This window comes from Podarcis erhardii, assembly GCF_964252035.2.
Source record: "Podarcis erhardii genome assembly, chromosome: 9".
NCBI classification, from domain to species: Eukaryota; Metazoa; Chordata; class Lepidosauria; order Squamata; family Lacertidae; genus Podarcis; species Podarcis erhardii.
The window spans coordinates 58078203-58094939 of NC_138512.1; the positions used below are offsets into that span (position 1 = coordinate 58078203).

General features: G+C 42.2%; 1 protein-coding gene across 1 annotated transcript in view; it reads left to right on the forward strand.

Annotated features, from left to right (window-relative positions):
• Positions 1–2: 2 nt before the first annotated feature.
• CXXC4 (CXXC finger protein 4) overlaps positions 3–16737 on the forward strand; it is a 57354-nt gene continuing 40619 nt past the window's right edge. Inside the window, exons 1-2 of the mRNA XM_081877523.1 lie at positions 3–417; positions 457–1217. Of these exons, the coding sequence (XP_081733649.1) occupies positions 27–417; positions 457–1217 (1152 nt within the window). The 5' untranslated portion in view covers positions 3–26. The remainder of the gene's footprint in view (positions 418–456; positions 1218–16737) is intronic.

Sequence of the window (16737 nt, forward strand, 5' to 3'; positions counted from 1 at the left end):
CCCACCACCCCCACCCCCTGGGCACCATGAACACCAACGTGTGCGTGGAGACGGGGCCCCCCGCCGAGGCGCCGGGCCTGCCCAAGGAGAACCACCTGCCCGACGGCGCCCTCAACAGCCTTGTGGATTACAACTCGGAGATGGAGAGGTACCGCTCCTTCGCCACCTTCTACAAGACCAACGGCGGCGCCTTCCCGCAGGCGGCCAAGATCGCGCGCATCACCACCCCCATCTTCCCCAGCGCCGCCGCCGCCGCCGCCGCGCGCATCGGCATGTCGCCCTGGAACTGCGACACGGCCACGGCCGCCGCCGCCACCGCCATGCTGTGGGGCAGCGGGGCGGGCGGCGGCGGCGGCGGCGCGGGCGTCGGAGGCCCCGCCAACCCGGCGGCGGCCGTGGCCGGCGGAGTGGCGGCCCGCAAAGCCGCCGCCGCCGCCGCCGCCTCCTCCGCGGCAGCCGCCGCCGCCGCCGCCGCGGCAGCCGCCGTGGTCTCGTCGTCGGTGTCGTCGGTGTCGTCGTCGTCGCTGCACGCCGCCGGCCGGAGCGGGGGCGGCGGCGGCGGGGCCGGAGCCAGCGGCCTGCACCACCGCGGCGGCGACTCCCAGCAGCGCCTCGGCAAGCCGGGCTGCGCGCCGGCCGAGCAGGCCTCGTTGCAAATGGCCAACAACAACTTCCTCTCCACCTTGGCGCCCGAGCACTGCAGACCTTTGGCGGGCGAATGCATGAACAAGCTCAAATGCGGCGCCGCCGAAGCGGAGATCATGAATCTCCCCGAGCGCGTGGGGACTTTTTCCGCTATCCCGGCTTTAGGGGGCATCTCATTACCTCCCGGGGTCATCGTCATGACAGCCCTGCACTCCCCCGCCGCAGCCTCCGCAGCCGTCACAGACAGCGCGTTTCAAATTGCCAATCTGGCAGACTGCCCGCAGAGCCATTCCTCCTCCTCGTCGTCCTCCTCCTCCCTGGGAGCCGCCGGAGGAGGAGGAGGCGGAGGCGGCGGGGGCGGAGGAGGAGGAGGCGGGGGAGGCGGGGGAGGCGGAGGAGGGGCAGGCAACCCTGCCAAGAAGAAGAGGAAAAGGTGCGGGGTGTGCGTGCCCTGCAAGAGGCTCATCAACTGTGGCGTGTGCAGCAGTTGCAGGAACCGCAAAACGGGACACCAGATCTGCAAATTTAGGAAATGTGAAGAGCTAAAGAAAAAACCTGGCACTTCGCTAGAGGTCAGAGGCGATGATTTCTTTCTTCCCAGCCTGCCGCCGTCCCTCGTGAACCCCCTTCCCCCGCCGCTCCAGTGCTTCTTGTCTAGTTTCAAGATGCAGCATCCCTTCTCTGAAGCCTCCTTCAGGTTGTGAGGAGGTGGGGAGAGAGAGAGAGAGAGAGAGCGAGAGAGAGAGAGACCCCCTGCCTTCTCTCCCTCGGCCCTGCTTGGGCCTCTCCACACACACAACACAGGCGCAAGCCAGCCCCCCAGCCCCCTCCAGCCACTGGTTTTTGGATCGGCCAGGAACCCAGCTTGTCAAAAATAGGGTGGCAGGTCCCCTGGAATAAATCTATGGCAGGGGACTTTGAGGGATTTTATCCCGCTTTTCGTTTTTTTCTTTTCTTTTGGTCCTATGGAAAAGGGAAAATAAAATAAAATAAGGGTGGTGGCGGGTGGAATCAGGAAGCCCCCTAACTTTTGTTATGTGGAAATGAAAAGAGAAAAGTCTGACATAATCATTTAACATCAGAGAAAAGGAATTTTTTATATATTAAAAAATCATTATATGAAGATTAAAAAAAAAGAGAAACACTTCTACACAAGTTGAGCTTATTACACTATAAATTGATCTGAACAAATCCTGTATATTTTTTTCTGTTGCTATAAAGAGTTCTGTCTGGTGACATGTAAACTATTTTTTACTTATGTGAAACCAATGGTGAAGGGTGAATCTTTTGAAAACCTGAAATATTTTTTAATGCACATGAAGCATTTATTTTTAAGTTTTAAATTGTGGCCATTTGGAGGGACCCCCCCCCCAATTGTGTGTGTGTGTGTGCTGTGTGGGTTTTGTTTCATTTGGAGGTTAGGGCAAAAAACTTTTTTTTTTAAGTTGACCCCCAATTTTACCATTGTCATTAGTTCGGAACAAATTAATAGCTAGCTGATTTTTTAGGATGACTTTTTAGGGGTGACTTGGTGTTAATCAGATGCAAGGAAACGTTTGGTGGTAAAGGTAAAGCAGCTGGTGAATTGGGCTAAGAATAACATACTTTTTTTGCAATGCATCCTTACCAAAAAAATTTAACCCTTTTGCGGTATGTTTTACAATTTGATAAAGTACATCTATGACTGAAGTTATTATGTGTGATTGAAATGTATATACATTTATTTTTAAAAAGAATCTTGTCCTCAGAATTGACAATGTATCACAAAGCTGTAAAAGACAAGTTTCCCAGTTTGGTAGACAACACAAAAACAACAGCCAAGAGGGGATGTTGTGGAAATTGCAGTTCATGTATTTAGTCTAGCAGAAAGGGGTGTGGGAAGGAAAAAAAATGTGTAAAATGACTAATGGTATTATTTTTAGATGGAGGAAAACAAGAGGAAAGACTTGTAATCATATTTAAACCCCTGTCATTATTAAAATTATAGTGTTGCTGGTTAGATGAACATATCGGAAGAGACTGTGTGTGGCTGGGGAGAGCTGAAATGGTACCAAAAGTTCTTTATAGGCTGAGAGATGTAAAGCAGGGATAAGGAACCTGTGGCCTGGGCAGGGTCAATGGCCAGGTAAGATGGGAGACCTGTTGCTCAACAACACCTTGCAAGGCCACAGGTTCCCCAGTCTTGATGTGAAGTCACCCAAATTAGGAACTTGGTGAGACTCGCAACTGTGACCAACAGGAGTTCTATAAATGGATACATTTCACTGGCATTAAATGTTACCACTAAGTTAAAAGTTCTCATTTAAAAAAACAACCAACTAACACATGATGATCTTTTTTTTTTTTTTTTTTTTACTTTGCCCTTTGCAAGATTGAACTATCCTTTTGGAAAGTTTAATAACTCAGGCTGCAATCCCGTGCACACTTTCCTGAGAGTAAGCCCCATTGAACGCAGTGGACCTTACCTCTGCATAAACATGCATAGATTGCATTTGTCATTCCTTCTTCATTTCCCATTGCTGCTTATTGTGCATATATGATAAATGGATGTCACATCAATGCAACACACTCTGTGGATTATGCTTCAGATGGTAGAAATCGGTTGTATATAGATTTGCCTGTTATTTTTGGTTGCGAATGCACTCCTGTTTATTTCATAGAACATTTCAAAGAATGTATATTGTGATTTTTACAATAAACAGTAAATGCTGGATTTGAACACTAAACCATAACCAAAAATAATTTATTTTTCTCTTCCTGGTGGCAGTAAATGTAATCTTTGCAATTCTGTGATACTTCTCCGTAGACAATGTGCCCCCCCCCCATTCAGTTAGTTTAGTTATGTCTTTGGAAAGGGTGCAGTCCTAAGCACATTTACTCAGGAGTACGCAACATCGAAAACCATGGGACTTACTTTAGAGTAAACCTAGGGAAGAGAGGGCTGAATGTCTCATTCAGATTAGTGGGAAAACTTTGGTAATGATTGAAGTCCCATTGCATTAAACTGATAGGGAATCCTATGCATGTTAACTTCGGAGTATATCCCACTATGTTCAGTGGGGCTTATTCCTAAGTAAGTGTGTGTAGGCATTGTGGCCTTAGCAATGAACTACATGGTTGTCTTGGCAAATGCATGTTTCCAAACCCATATTTGCTAAAATAATGGGAATGTTGGAGGTAGGGAAAGAGGTGCTTAACCCTTCCTGCACTAGCAAATTTTTGCCTGCAAATACCCTCACCCTGGTTAAGAGAACGCTGCTTAGGATGCAATGGAAGGGGATTTGGCAGCAAAATGTGAAGACCTAAGCACTTCTTCCTATCTTCTAGTTTTCCTTACATTCCTACAAAAGTGTTGCGAGGTTTGAGACACAGGGTAGGGGCTTCAGAATTCGTTCATGCCTTAGTCGCAGCTGAACATTTTTGCTGGGCTGAGGCCAGGTCTGCTTTCAACAAGCCTGCAATCTTTTGAAAAGCAGCTTGTTTTGTGAACTTTTCCTAAACTTTATAGCCCCACCCCAAGTACTCAGAAATAAGTCCCAATGAATTTAGTTGGCTTTGCTTCCTAGCAACGATGCTCAAAACTATACCATAAAGTACGGTTGTAATGTAGCTTTGGGGATGTAAATCCTGCAGGATTATTGATCTGTCCAATCAATGAGGTAGTGGGTGGAAACTGATTTATGAATGAAGATTTGGCAGGTGTCTCTAGCTACATTTGATGGACTCTCTGTTTGCTGGACAAAGAAAGCCCTGTACCTTCAAAAATTGCCCAAGCATGTCATATGAGATCATTGCATATTAAAACTGCTTAATAGCTATGGCTAGTAAAAATGCATGGGTTTAATAGTACTTCCTTAACTTTTGTTGTTGTTGCTTGTTTCCTATTGACACACACACTGTGCTGTTACACCTGAACTAGAAGAAAGGAACCACCCCCTTCTAACTAGTTACCAATAGTCATTCACTTCTGTGGATTGTAGCCATTCAGTCGCAAAGGATATCATTGCATGTGACTAATATCCATATAGGCACATTACTTGTCAGTTAGAAAGAAGTTTAAAATCGACTCATTTTCTGTTCGAGTTAGGTCCACTACCCCCCCCCCCTTATTTTTCCTTTCCCCTTCCTTCCCCCCTTTTTGTTTTAATTGGATAATAAAGAGTGACAGCATGACTGCTTAAAGCTCATGTGCAGCAACACGGGTCTGGTTGTAAGGCAACCAGCTGGAAGCATGTCAGAGACTGACAGGGCCTACAGGACTGAACTGACGCCTCCACAGCGGTTGCAGGTGGGTGAGAATAGTCTCCCCGCTGAACTGGCTTCTCAGGCTGAGATTGGCTCATGGTGTCTGCCAATCAACACTTGGGCCAGCGGTGAATCGCTGCAGTCTTGACGGGTTGCTGTCTGAAAGGAGGCTGAAAAAGTAGGGCTCTTCAGTTCTGTTGTGTGTTTTGAAAAAGCTCTGAATGGTGTTTCCCAGTTAGCATAAAATGCACCCTGCCTTGCCTGGAAAACCTGGACATGTGTGAAATGGAAGCTACAAACAATGTATTCCATCCTCCAGTCAAGCTTCTTTCTCCCCTGCTTTTTCTCCTTTATATTAATAGAACTTGATTTTAATACAGTTACATCTCCAAGCCAAATGCTCTGGTGTGCAAGCAGAGACTTTGGTGTACAAAGAGAACTATCTGAGAGGAAGGATTTCCTATTCACTTCAATAAACTCTGGATATTTTGCTCACATAAGTCATTTGCATCTATGAAATGGTCCCCAGCTCTAAAGCAGGGATAGGGAACCTCTGGTCCTCCAGGTGTTGTTGGACTCCAAATCTCATCATCCTTGGCCGTTGGCCCTGCCAGCTGGAGCTGATGGGGAGTTGAATTCCCACAACATCTGGAGGGTTGCAGATTCCCCATTCCTGCTTTAAGCTTGCTGAGTTTAGAATTGGAGCAATGAAGTTCAACCCTGCTTCGTGTTTGCATCAGCATGTTTTCCTGGGACATGGGAACATTGACAATATAGCATGTTTTGTGACACTGTGCTATGGTACACCTTCTAAAGGTATGCAGGAGAAGCAAGTCTTGGGGCTTCTCTTAAAGCCTCTTACCCCTCTCTTATGCAGAGAAGTCCGCAAAAGTTTGTAACCACTTTAATTTGTGTTGCTAGCCACATACCTGGGCAATTCATTTGCCCATTGTTTACACATACCAGGGCAAGTCACTTGTGTTAGTTAGTGGAAGAAATCAACTCTCTTGTTCACAGAAAAAGATACTGTTGGTCACTTGGAGGCATTTCTTATAGCCACAAGAAGATCAAAAAGTTTCCATCTTCAGATTTTTGTATTTTATGCATTACCCATAAGCTTTTGAAGAAAGAGTTGCCTCTGTGTGTGTGTGTGTGTGTGTGTGTACACACACACACACAAATCTGATTTCATTTTTCTTACATAAATCTCACCCAAAGAGCACTTAGTGACTGAGTGATTTTTAAAAATGTAACATAATAATATGAAAATTTCAGTGCATGCAATTAATAGTAGCAAATGCATAAAATAAGATTGATGTCATGTAGAGCCCTGTGTATTCACACCCATCCACAGCATTCATTTAGATTTACGGTATGTTTAAAAAGACATAATCATTATTTATCCAGAGAGACTACTTATTTGCCTCCCATTAGTGTACATTAATATAATTTCTACTGTAAATTATAGACTAAGGGGCATGGCCAACATTGCCTCTCTCACACTTTGAAAAATCAAAGGGTCTGCTTCCACTTCGTTTTGATTGCCATTATTTTACATTTTGCCCAATGTTATTGATGTTACCAATAAGACACCCACATTTGCCCCATTTTGCTTTCCAAACCAGTTCCTGTAGTATAGGGCTAAGACAGGCAATCACGTATTGAGCCATAATGTTTCAAAACAGATTCTTGAACAAAATGATTATGGTCATATTAAACCTCCATGTTGTTAAATATCTAATTTTGGTTATTAAATATTTCACTATGGCAATTTATTCCAAGTATTAAATCTTTTTTAAGGCTTCAGTTCTAAACACATTAAAAAAGTAAGCTCCCTGCTTGGCAGGGGGTTGGACTCGATGGCCCTTGTGGTCTCTTCCAACTCTATGATTCTATAAAAAAATTCCTTCCAGTAGCACCTTAAAGACCAACTAAGTTAGTTCTAGGTATGAGCTTTTGTGTGCATGCACACGAAAGCTCATACCTAGAACTAACTTAGTTGGTCTTTAAGGTGCTACTGGAAGGAATTTTTTTATTTTGTTTTGACTATGGCAGACCAACACGGCTACCTATCTGTAACTGGATCTATGATTCTATGATAACTTCCAAATATGTTCCATAGGAATCAATGGGACTGAACTTCCAAGCTGGGATATGGCCTCACTTCAGAGTGCAGGACCATAGTTTTTTGTTTTTATTAACACTGAGGAACATAACTGCTTTTATTTATACCAACGAGGAATTTGAAAAGGAGTTGACTGGAACCAGAATTTGACCTACTGACTGAAATGAAAGTAGCAGCAGTCTCTGACCCTTAAAAATGTAGCATCATCTGCTGTAGCCACTAGGGAGGGGAAAGGTCCTGTAGCTGGTGTTACACTGTCTGCTCCTTGTTTTTCTGGGGAGTGGGAAGGTTGTTAATGCAACTCTACTGAGCTCTGTGGATAGGGATCAATTAGGAAGAGTCTCAGAGGGGATATTTCCCCCTTTTGCCTTTCCGTAGCTGTAGATTGCATTCTGTGATGGCAATCAGCTGTGCAGGGAGATTATGGGAGACGAAAATGGAACAGGCTGCTAACATGATTAGGGTAGCTAACTGGAAATCAGCAGAAAAGCTGGTCTGCTTTCTGGCTGCTAGGCTGTGCCACAGGGAGAAAAATATTCAGCCAACACACCTGTATTTGTTTGGTGTTCTGTCTTGATTTGCGTTACTTGAAACCATGTAAAAAGGCAAGTCACTGGAACATAGGGCCTCCTGCTCAGCCTCATATTCCAACATTTTTAGATCATTCCTGTTAGTGAAAGTTTCATTATGGCAGAATGTGCTGCTGTATTGGCCGGATTCTACCCAATTGGGAGGCACTTCCAAATGACCAGTTTATTGAAGAATCACCTTCAGTTGTTCGCAGGGCATTTAGATGGCACTGCCTGTTTAATGAGCATTCACTCTGATTTGTTTGCGGGGAGGCTAGACGATGTTCTGTCTAAGCATTTCTCCGTCATTTTTCTTCTCACAAAAAGTTATTTTTGGGAAACAGGTTGGTAGCGTAAGAACTCCCAGTCATCTATAATGGTAGAGTCTGCCTAGTATGCCCATAGCTCAGTTGGTAGACTGGTAGACTCTTAATCTCAGGGTTGTGGGTTCAAGTCCCACATGGGGCAAAAGATGCCATCACTGCATGGGGGTGGACTAGATGACCCTCAATGTACCTTCCAACTCTATGATTTTTGCTGGTTTGTGATTGGATACCACCTGGAAATAGTGACAGCCTGGAAATGCCCTTGGTATTCATCATGGGATAGAAAAATATAACTCAAAACGGGCGTGGTGAATCTGTGGCCCTCTAGATAATGTGGGACTCCAACTCCTATCAGCCCTGACCATCAGCCATGCTGGCTGGGGCTGATGGGTGTTAGAATTCAGCAACATTTAGGGGGCTACATCCTTGAGCTAAAATGCATGTACCTTAGCTGTTGTAGAGTTAAGTGTTTTGTCTGTCAAGTGCTAAACCAAACATGGATTGGTGTATGGTTGGGCTCCCCCCCCCCCTTAAATTGGGTACTTGTATATTTTTTTAAAAATAATATTTATTACTTTTAAAGCTTACAAAAAAGAAAAGGAAGAAAGAAGACAAAAGAAAAAAAGGAACAAAAAAGAGAAGAAACAATACATAAACAATACAAAACACAACCTTAACACATTAAACTAACACAGTAAACTAAACCAAACAAAACAAAAACAATTTAAAAACATACATCATACCTTTTCCATATTCTATCTTTCATTCCCTTGTATCATTGACCTCCTCTCACCTCCCTCTTTGTATTCCACTTCCATTAATTGTTTCAGCAATTCCTTTCCATCTTTCTCTATTTTCTATCATATAAATGTCTTAACATATTTTAAATCTTATTTCCATTAAAATTAGTATACTTATTTAAGCTTAACTCCTTATAGCATTTCAGCTAAAGCCATAAAATTTCCTTCCAACATTTTTCTATCACTCATTAATTTTACAATATTTCTATATATAGACTTTAAATTTCCAATCTTCTTCCACCATCTCCTCTCCCCAGTCTCGGACTCTACCAGCCACTTCCGTCAACTCCATACAGTCCATCAACCTGGAGATCTTATGTCCGAGGCTCTTAACTCTTTTCCACGTCCCTTCTGCCAGTCTTCTTCATATTCTTTGATGTTAAAGAGCAGATCTCGGGGAAACTCCAATCCAACGATACTTTTATTCCTTCTCGACAGGTCAGCCAGATTTCCATAATTAAAACTAGGATCCATAAAGTATTTCTGGGCATGTTTCAAAATTCCTCCAAATCCAAAGGCCCCCAGAACTCCAATCTCCTCCTGACCCAAGTCCATATTCCAAAAGTCAGTTAATCCCTGCATAGAGGGATCTTTCCAACTTTCCTTTTCCAGGCCAGGCCAGGCATCTTCAAAATCTGACTTTTTCTAGTCTCAATCATAAAGGGCCTCAACTTGTAGTCCTCAATTTGCCTCTGTAAGGCTAAGGCTCCCCCTTGTATTACTTTAGGTTCGACAAGAGCAACTTTCTCCTTCTCCTTTTCAGCAATTTGTCCTGTTGAAATAGATTCCTGTGCCAAATCCTGAATAATTTCTGTATTGGTGCTCACTTTTGGTTCCAAAATGTCAATTTTAGTAGTCATAGCATCCATCTTTTTATGAAGCTGTTCCAACAAGTGGCTTATCTTAGAAAATGCAGTCCATAAGGCTTCTCCTGTCAACATTCTTGAATATCCAAGGTCAATCTCTAGTTCTCACAGTTCTTATCAAGCAGCTGGAGCTTTCCCAGCTCCACTCTTGTAACAGTTTCAAAAGCTCCCTCTAGAGGGGAACAGTCTCCACTTGTATCAGTCTTTTCCAACACAGATCAAAAAGTAAAGATAGTTTCAATTTTCAGATACTTTTCCTCCCTTTTAAACGCAGAAGCGGACAATGGAAACAATATATTTCTCTTATTTAACTGACTGTCAACATCCGTTCTCTTCACTGTCAATGAACTCTCCCGAAACGTCAATCACTGGGAGCCCGTTCCCAGGTTCAGAGCAGTGGTAATTTAATTTTAATCACTCTCTCCTGCAGGATACACAGTCCAAAATTTCCCCCCTCTTCTCCTGCTTCCAAGGGGGGTCTAATAATTTCAATCGATGGAAGTTTAATCCTTTACATAAGGCTTTCCGAGACCTTAACTTGTAAGCTCTTTGCTTCAGTCTATTTACAAAAGGGGAAGGCGGACTTCCTGTTTTGAACCTTCCCCGTTCGATGCTAAATTAAGATATTTAAAGATCCAATTTTCCGTTTTACTCATGGGTTGTTGGTTAAAATCCAATTGTCCACAAGAAAAAGTCAGCGCTCTCCGGCAACAGCAATGCGGCTTCACTCCGTGAAAGAAGCGGTCGATTCAAAGCACCGCGCCACTCACCCCACGTCGCTCCAGATTCCCAAAACAGGGTTCCCCTGTGAGTAGGGGAGGCGCAAAAGGTGCCAGCCGAATCCCAGGTTCACAAGCTTCTTCCGCCTGTGATTTCAATGGATCTCCGCCTTCGCCGTGGCGGTTCAGACCCAACTTTCCACGGAGCAAGTTCCTCCCGATCTGAGGAGCTCCGCCATTGCCGGGGTGCCAATTTGTAGTCACAAATTTCATTGTGAGCAGAGGCAGGGTTTTGTTTTATAAACCACCCAAATTTCATTTTTGTACTCTGCCTCGGCATTGTGTACAATACGTCCATTAAAATAGTGTGTGGATCCTGAATTAATAAGCAGACTGCAGCCATTTGAGCTCTCACTAAAGCTGTGCATCTCCCTACTTTCAAGGCATATTTTCTGAAATAATGAAGCAATGCCTGTGGCAATTAATGTGATGCTTTTCTCCCTCCTGAATTTAATGGGAACTGAATTCACCCTAAACTTTGACTGCTACCCAGCTTCATCAGGTTTATTATATCTTTTCATGGAACCACTGGATTTTCATTTGTGAACTTGAGATTTCTTTTGAGTTGGGGGGGGGGAGATTCAAGAGGTTTTAAATATTGTCATGGGAGTCACTGTGCACCTGGCAATGTCAGACCAATGGATTAAGCAGCAGGATCAGATCTAGAGTCTTTTTGCTGATCAGCTGTTCTAATGGCCCCTTGATCTTTAAAACCCTTAGAGGACTTGATATCCTCTTAAAGACAGCTGAAATTTAATCCCCTCCATTCAGTTTTCTCTTTTCTCACCAATTCCTACGCATGGTATTTTTCAACAAATAAAAGCAAACCACAAAAAGTACACTGCAGCATGTATAGTTGTGGGTGATTGTACTGTGTATGCATTAGTGATTATATGTAGATGTGCAACATGGAAACTTGCCCCCAACAAACCTCTTTGAAGTGAAAAGGAATTTCTATAGGAGTGTAGTTTTGTTCCTTTGGGTTTGTACACAGAAAAATGCCAAACTCTTTTCTTCTGCATCTGTTTTAGAGGAAGACATAGGCAGACTTCTATTAAATCAAACTCATAGGCAATCCAACATATATATATATGTGTGTGTGTGTGTGTGTGTGTGTGTGTATGTTGGATTGCCTATGAGTTTGATGTGTGTGTGTGTGTGTGTGTGTGTGTGTGTGTGTGTGTGTGTATATATATATATATATATATATGAATGGAGAGAAGTCCAGAAAAGTTGCTAGCCCACAACAATTTTTAGTAGCTTGTCTGCTGGCACATCTGTTAATCAACTGTAGTACATAAATGCCCTGAAAGAAGGAAGCCAACTCCCTCCCAATTCATGAAATGTTTTGCACCAAATGTATGCTGAAATTAAATGGATTTTCAGTAGACTACTTTTATAAACTGCAAGCATCTTTTCATCCAATTCCAGAAAAACTTCAGAGACTGCTCAATTGTTCTATAAGCTCATATGTAATTTGAAAATGTATTATGTACTACCCAAAGTTTAAGTTTACATGTGAATTTAGATTCTTAGGGGGAAAAGGGAAAGACTCTATAAACTAGTGTTGTTTCAAAATGTTTGTCCAGTTCCCCACCATTCTCCATCAGTTATTGAGAAAAGTAATTGCATTTTGAAATTGTCAAAGGGAGAGAGGAAACATCAGTGAAATTCTTGTGAGGTGGCTGAGGGGTTTTTGTGAGTGTCCTTTCTGCAAGTTCTCTAAGGATCTGCACTACTATGCTGTCTTCCTGGGTGCCCACACTTTGGTCAAAGCTCAGGAGAAGACACCATTAGAAAACCCCTCTTAAGTTCAGGAAATGTGGGCAGCTGGGAAGACTTCAGAGCACTGGGTGGGTGAAAGTTTAATGGAAGAAAATATACACCTTGCAACAAGCAGGTATGCTCAAAATCCCTTACCTGCTGAAATTCTAAAGGAATTTTAATGCCCCCCAAGAATGAAGCAGAAAAGTGGAAGCTACTTTTGCAGGGGAAGAAAACATTTTCAAGCAATCAGAGGACAAATTCTGGCACAACACTATTTTAAGCAGTCCGCTGACTTGGTTAGGGTTCAACAATGGATCCAGCATGGCATACAGAGTGCCCCTTCACTATTATAAAATACGATGGTTGAGGAGGATTGTTTAGTGACTCAGACAGTAAATATTATAATATAAAATCTGTTAAACACAATCTGTTCTTGCAGTTTCTGTGTGGTGCGCTGTTACGTGTTTTGAGTCTCTGTCCCGCACCACATTTTAAATTATAATTTTAAACAGTTTAGATTAAGAAGCTACTGATATCAGACTAGCTTTAATCAAGTTTGATTTTTTTTTTGTTTTTTAAAGCATTTTCAAACTTTGCATATATTCAAACTTTGTCGGATATGTTGCTGTGTTCTTAAACTTTAATATAAATTTAAGATTTGGTTCCATTCTGTAGTCCTGGATGATAGCTTTTGCACCAGAGCTGAAATGCCTTTAGACATAATTCTGGACCATTAGCTATTACAAGAGCAAACATAATTTTATCCTGGACCTATGCGCTCACTGCATCCCCTTTCTTCTGCCATTTATGGCCATGAGCAGGAGATTGGAAGCTTCTACTTCCATTTTAAATTAACTGCAGTTTAGCATGTTTCCTGAACCCTAAACTGTGGTAACTTTTAACTATGGTTAGTTGAAGCAAGCTAGTGACATAACTAAGGATCTAACCTTGAATTGCTTCAACAAACCATTGTAAAGATAAACCATGGTTTGTTGAGTTTTGGATGACACAAGAAGTTGCTTTTAGTTTTAAGAATAAGTGAAAGCTTCTGAATAGATCCTTCCAACTGTACCAAAGGAGGGGAAGGAGGCCCTCCTTATAAGGCTAAACTATGTTTTAGTGCTGTCTGAATGAGACCAGTGACTATGGCCACGTTCTACAGAAAAAATTATGGACCTAAATTGAACATAAGCATATGTAGCTTTCTGTGAATCGCACTGTGCTTCTATTGCTTATATTTTGCCAGTCTGGTCTTATGTACCGGTAAGTTTACTTTGTTCAAAGTAACAGTTACAGATAGGTAGCCGTGTTGGTCTGCCATAGTCAAAACAAAACAAATTCCTTCCAGTAGCACCTTAAAGACCAACTAAGTCAGTTCTTGGTATGAGCTTTCGTGTGCATGCACACTGTGTATCTGAAGAAGTGTGCATGCACACGAAAGCTCATACCAAGAACTGACTTAGTTGGTCTTTAAGGTGCTACTGGAAGGAATTTGTTTTGTTTTGTTCAAAGTAAGTTTCACTGACTTCAATGGGGCAAACTCCCAAGTAAGTATGCATAGGACCACAGCCTTAGTTAAGACAAACCAAGTTTTATTCAGTGTGTTCAATCTAGGAAAATAAGCACATGAAGGAGCCCAGCAGGATGAGACCAAACACCCACATAGCCCAGTAATTTGTTTTCACAGAGGCCAACCAGAAGTGCAGGCCTTTACTATCTTGTGGTAGTAAATTCCACAACTATGCTGTGTGTGAAGCATATGTGATATTGCATCTGTTTCTTTTACTGATTGGAATTTGCCTCACTTTGTGCTTGTGACACTTATATTTGGAGTTTGCTGTAAATTAGGTACAGTTTCCTTTATCCAAATTCCCAGAGGGTCACCAGGTACCCCAGACAGAAGTATGAACGGACAGAAATGTTCTTTCTGCAGATTAACATTCTTATGACTGTTTACTTTCCAGAGATGCAGAAACTGAGATTTTCAGTTTGTTTGGAATATTCATTTCACCTATATTTTAAAAAAAGTTTTATTCATTTCAGACAGTGCATGGACTTCAGAAGCTGCATGTGTCCCAATAATTAGACATAGCAGACAAATAAGACATTATAATTAACACTGTGTCACTTTCAGTTCAAGTGAGTGCTAACCCCACCAAAGTCAGGGTTTTGTAACTTTGATGCAGAAAGTCAAGTGGCATTGGTAAACAGCCTTTCCCACATAAAATGTGAGAAATAAACACAGGGTTATATTCAACTAATTTATACTCAGTATAGATCTATTGAAATGAATAGCTGTGATGACTATCTGAAGCCCATTAATATTTATGGGTCTACTGTGAGAGCCAGTGTGGTGTAGTGGTTAAGAGCGGTGGACTCATAATCTGGTGAACCGGGTTCGCATCCCCACTCCTCCACATGCAGCTGCTGGGTGACCTTGGGCTAGTCACACTTCTTTGAAGTCTCTCAGCCCCACTCACCTCACAGAGTGTTTGTTGTGGGGGAGGAAGGGAAAGGAGAATGTTAGCCGCTTTGAGACTCCTTTGGATAGTGATAAAGTGGGATATCAAATCCAAACTCCTCCTCCTCTTCTTCTACTGTGAGTAAATGTTAGTTGAATGCAACTCATATCATGATCCACCCATCTCTTCTTCTCATAGAAGGACTGTGGATGTTGCCAACTAAGCAGATGAGGGTTGCAAGAGAAAAAACGACCCCAAATCCATACATACTGTTAAGTTTGCACAAGTTATTTGCTTTGCACAAATGCTTAAGACTTTTTAATGGGCCACTAGATTTTTTAAAAATGATGTAGCAGACACGGGGAACTTGAGGCTTCCAGAAGTGGTTGGACACCAACTCCCATCAACCCCAACCAGCATGACCAGGGATCAGGGAGTGATGGGAGTTGTCATCCAGCAATATCTGGAGGACCACAGGTTCCCCATCCCTATGTTACAAGCTATGTATTCCTTATATGCCATGTTTCTCGTATTGATGCTGCACTATGAGTACCCCATTAGCTTGCACAAGCATTCATAGAATATCAGTAATATATTTCCTCTGTCCATTCATGTTTCTTCAGATCCAACCCAATAGCAGCCTTATGTGATATTTGGCAAGATAGACCACTGTGTGTGTGTGTTGGTCCCAAAGTGGTTTCCTATGTTCTTAGGAGTGGTTAAACCAATTAGTTTACTTCTTTGAGTTAATCTGGATGAAAGTTACAGTATTAATTCTTAAGAGTCTTCTGCTATTTTAGAATGCTATCTTTTCTTCTATTTTTCTTCATTAAGGTTTGCAGGCTGCACACAGTTTTATTTATTTGTTTTGTTTATTAAATTTCTATGCCTCCTTTCACCCAAAGATCATAGGGCAGTTTACAATATAAAACACAAAAATATATATAGCATAGTAACAAACAAAAACAATACCCAGTTTTAAAGGCCATAGATTTATTTTATGTACAACTCCCACTGATATTTGTGGGATTCACACATAGCTGACTGGGAAGAGACTGGCAGCTGAGGAAGCACAAACACTAGTAAATTTCAACATTTCTATCCTAATTACATATAGAAGAGCAGAACTTGGTTGATATATTTAGCAGTATGCAAAATTTACTGAGTTCTCTTCCCCAAGTCAATGGATGGTTTGCTTAAATAAGCAAAGAGGTCTTGACTGTCCTGTAGTGAATTGGAAAGCCTTCCCATGTACTATACAATATATTTGGCTTTTTATAAAGTTGTGCACTTCAAAGTTGTGCCCTCTGAGCTGCTCTACTTACTAAAGTCCCAGTGTTTTCAGTAAGACTTATTTCCAGGTAAGTGTGCATAGGATTGCAGTGTGTGGATTTTTTAAAAATACGTGCTAAACTTGGCCTTGGAGTTGTTCGAGATGTGAGGGGGTTATTATTTTGTAAATTGTAGCTGTGCAATAGGCTGCTTCAAAAGAGAACACTTCTTATCAAGGTTGTTGAAACCAGGGATACAAGTTATCAATGAATGACAATTTTTGTCTGGGAGAGAAAGACTTAACCCCACTGCTTAGGCTCCAGGTTGCTCAGGTCCCCCTGCAGTTGCTATTTGCATGACAAGCTACATTCTAGCAATTAACCTCCATATGGTTTGGCCCTAAATAGATCAAGTGGCTCCTATTCAGCATTCATTCTGATTTGCTTGCACTAACCTTATGCCATGCTTAGATGGTGTCTGGTCTTCGCTAAGCATTTTTTTGGCTGGTTGTGTGGCAATGAGCATTAATCATGCATGCATCCTTTTTTCTTGCAGGGCGGTTACATGTCTTCTTGTTAATCATTTGTTCATCCCACCCTTTTCAGTGCATTTCACTGTCACTTTTCAAACTGCAAGAAGTTCATTTACTAGAAAAAGTGAATTTGTTGTGTTAAAGCAACAGAGCACTTTATTCCACTTCAAACGCATAAATTTAAAGTTCAGGTATGCACATGAAGCCTTCCTGCAAGACAGTGACAGTCTGGAGGCCTTTGAGGCAAGTTTTATAAGCAATAACACACAGCAATGATGATTAGGTATTGTTGGCTATGTTTCTTCTGGAGTTGTTTCACCCAGTTACATTTGCTACTTCGAAACACTAC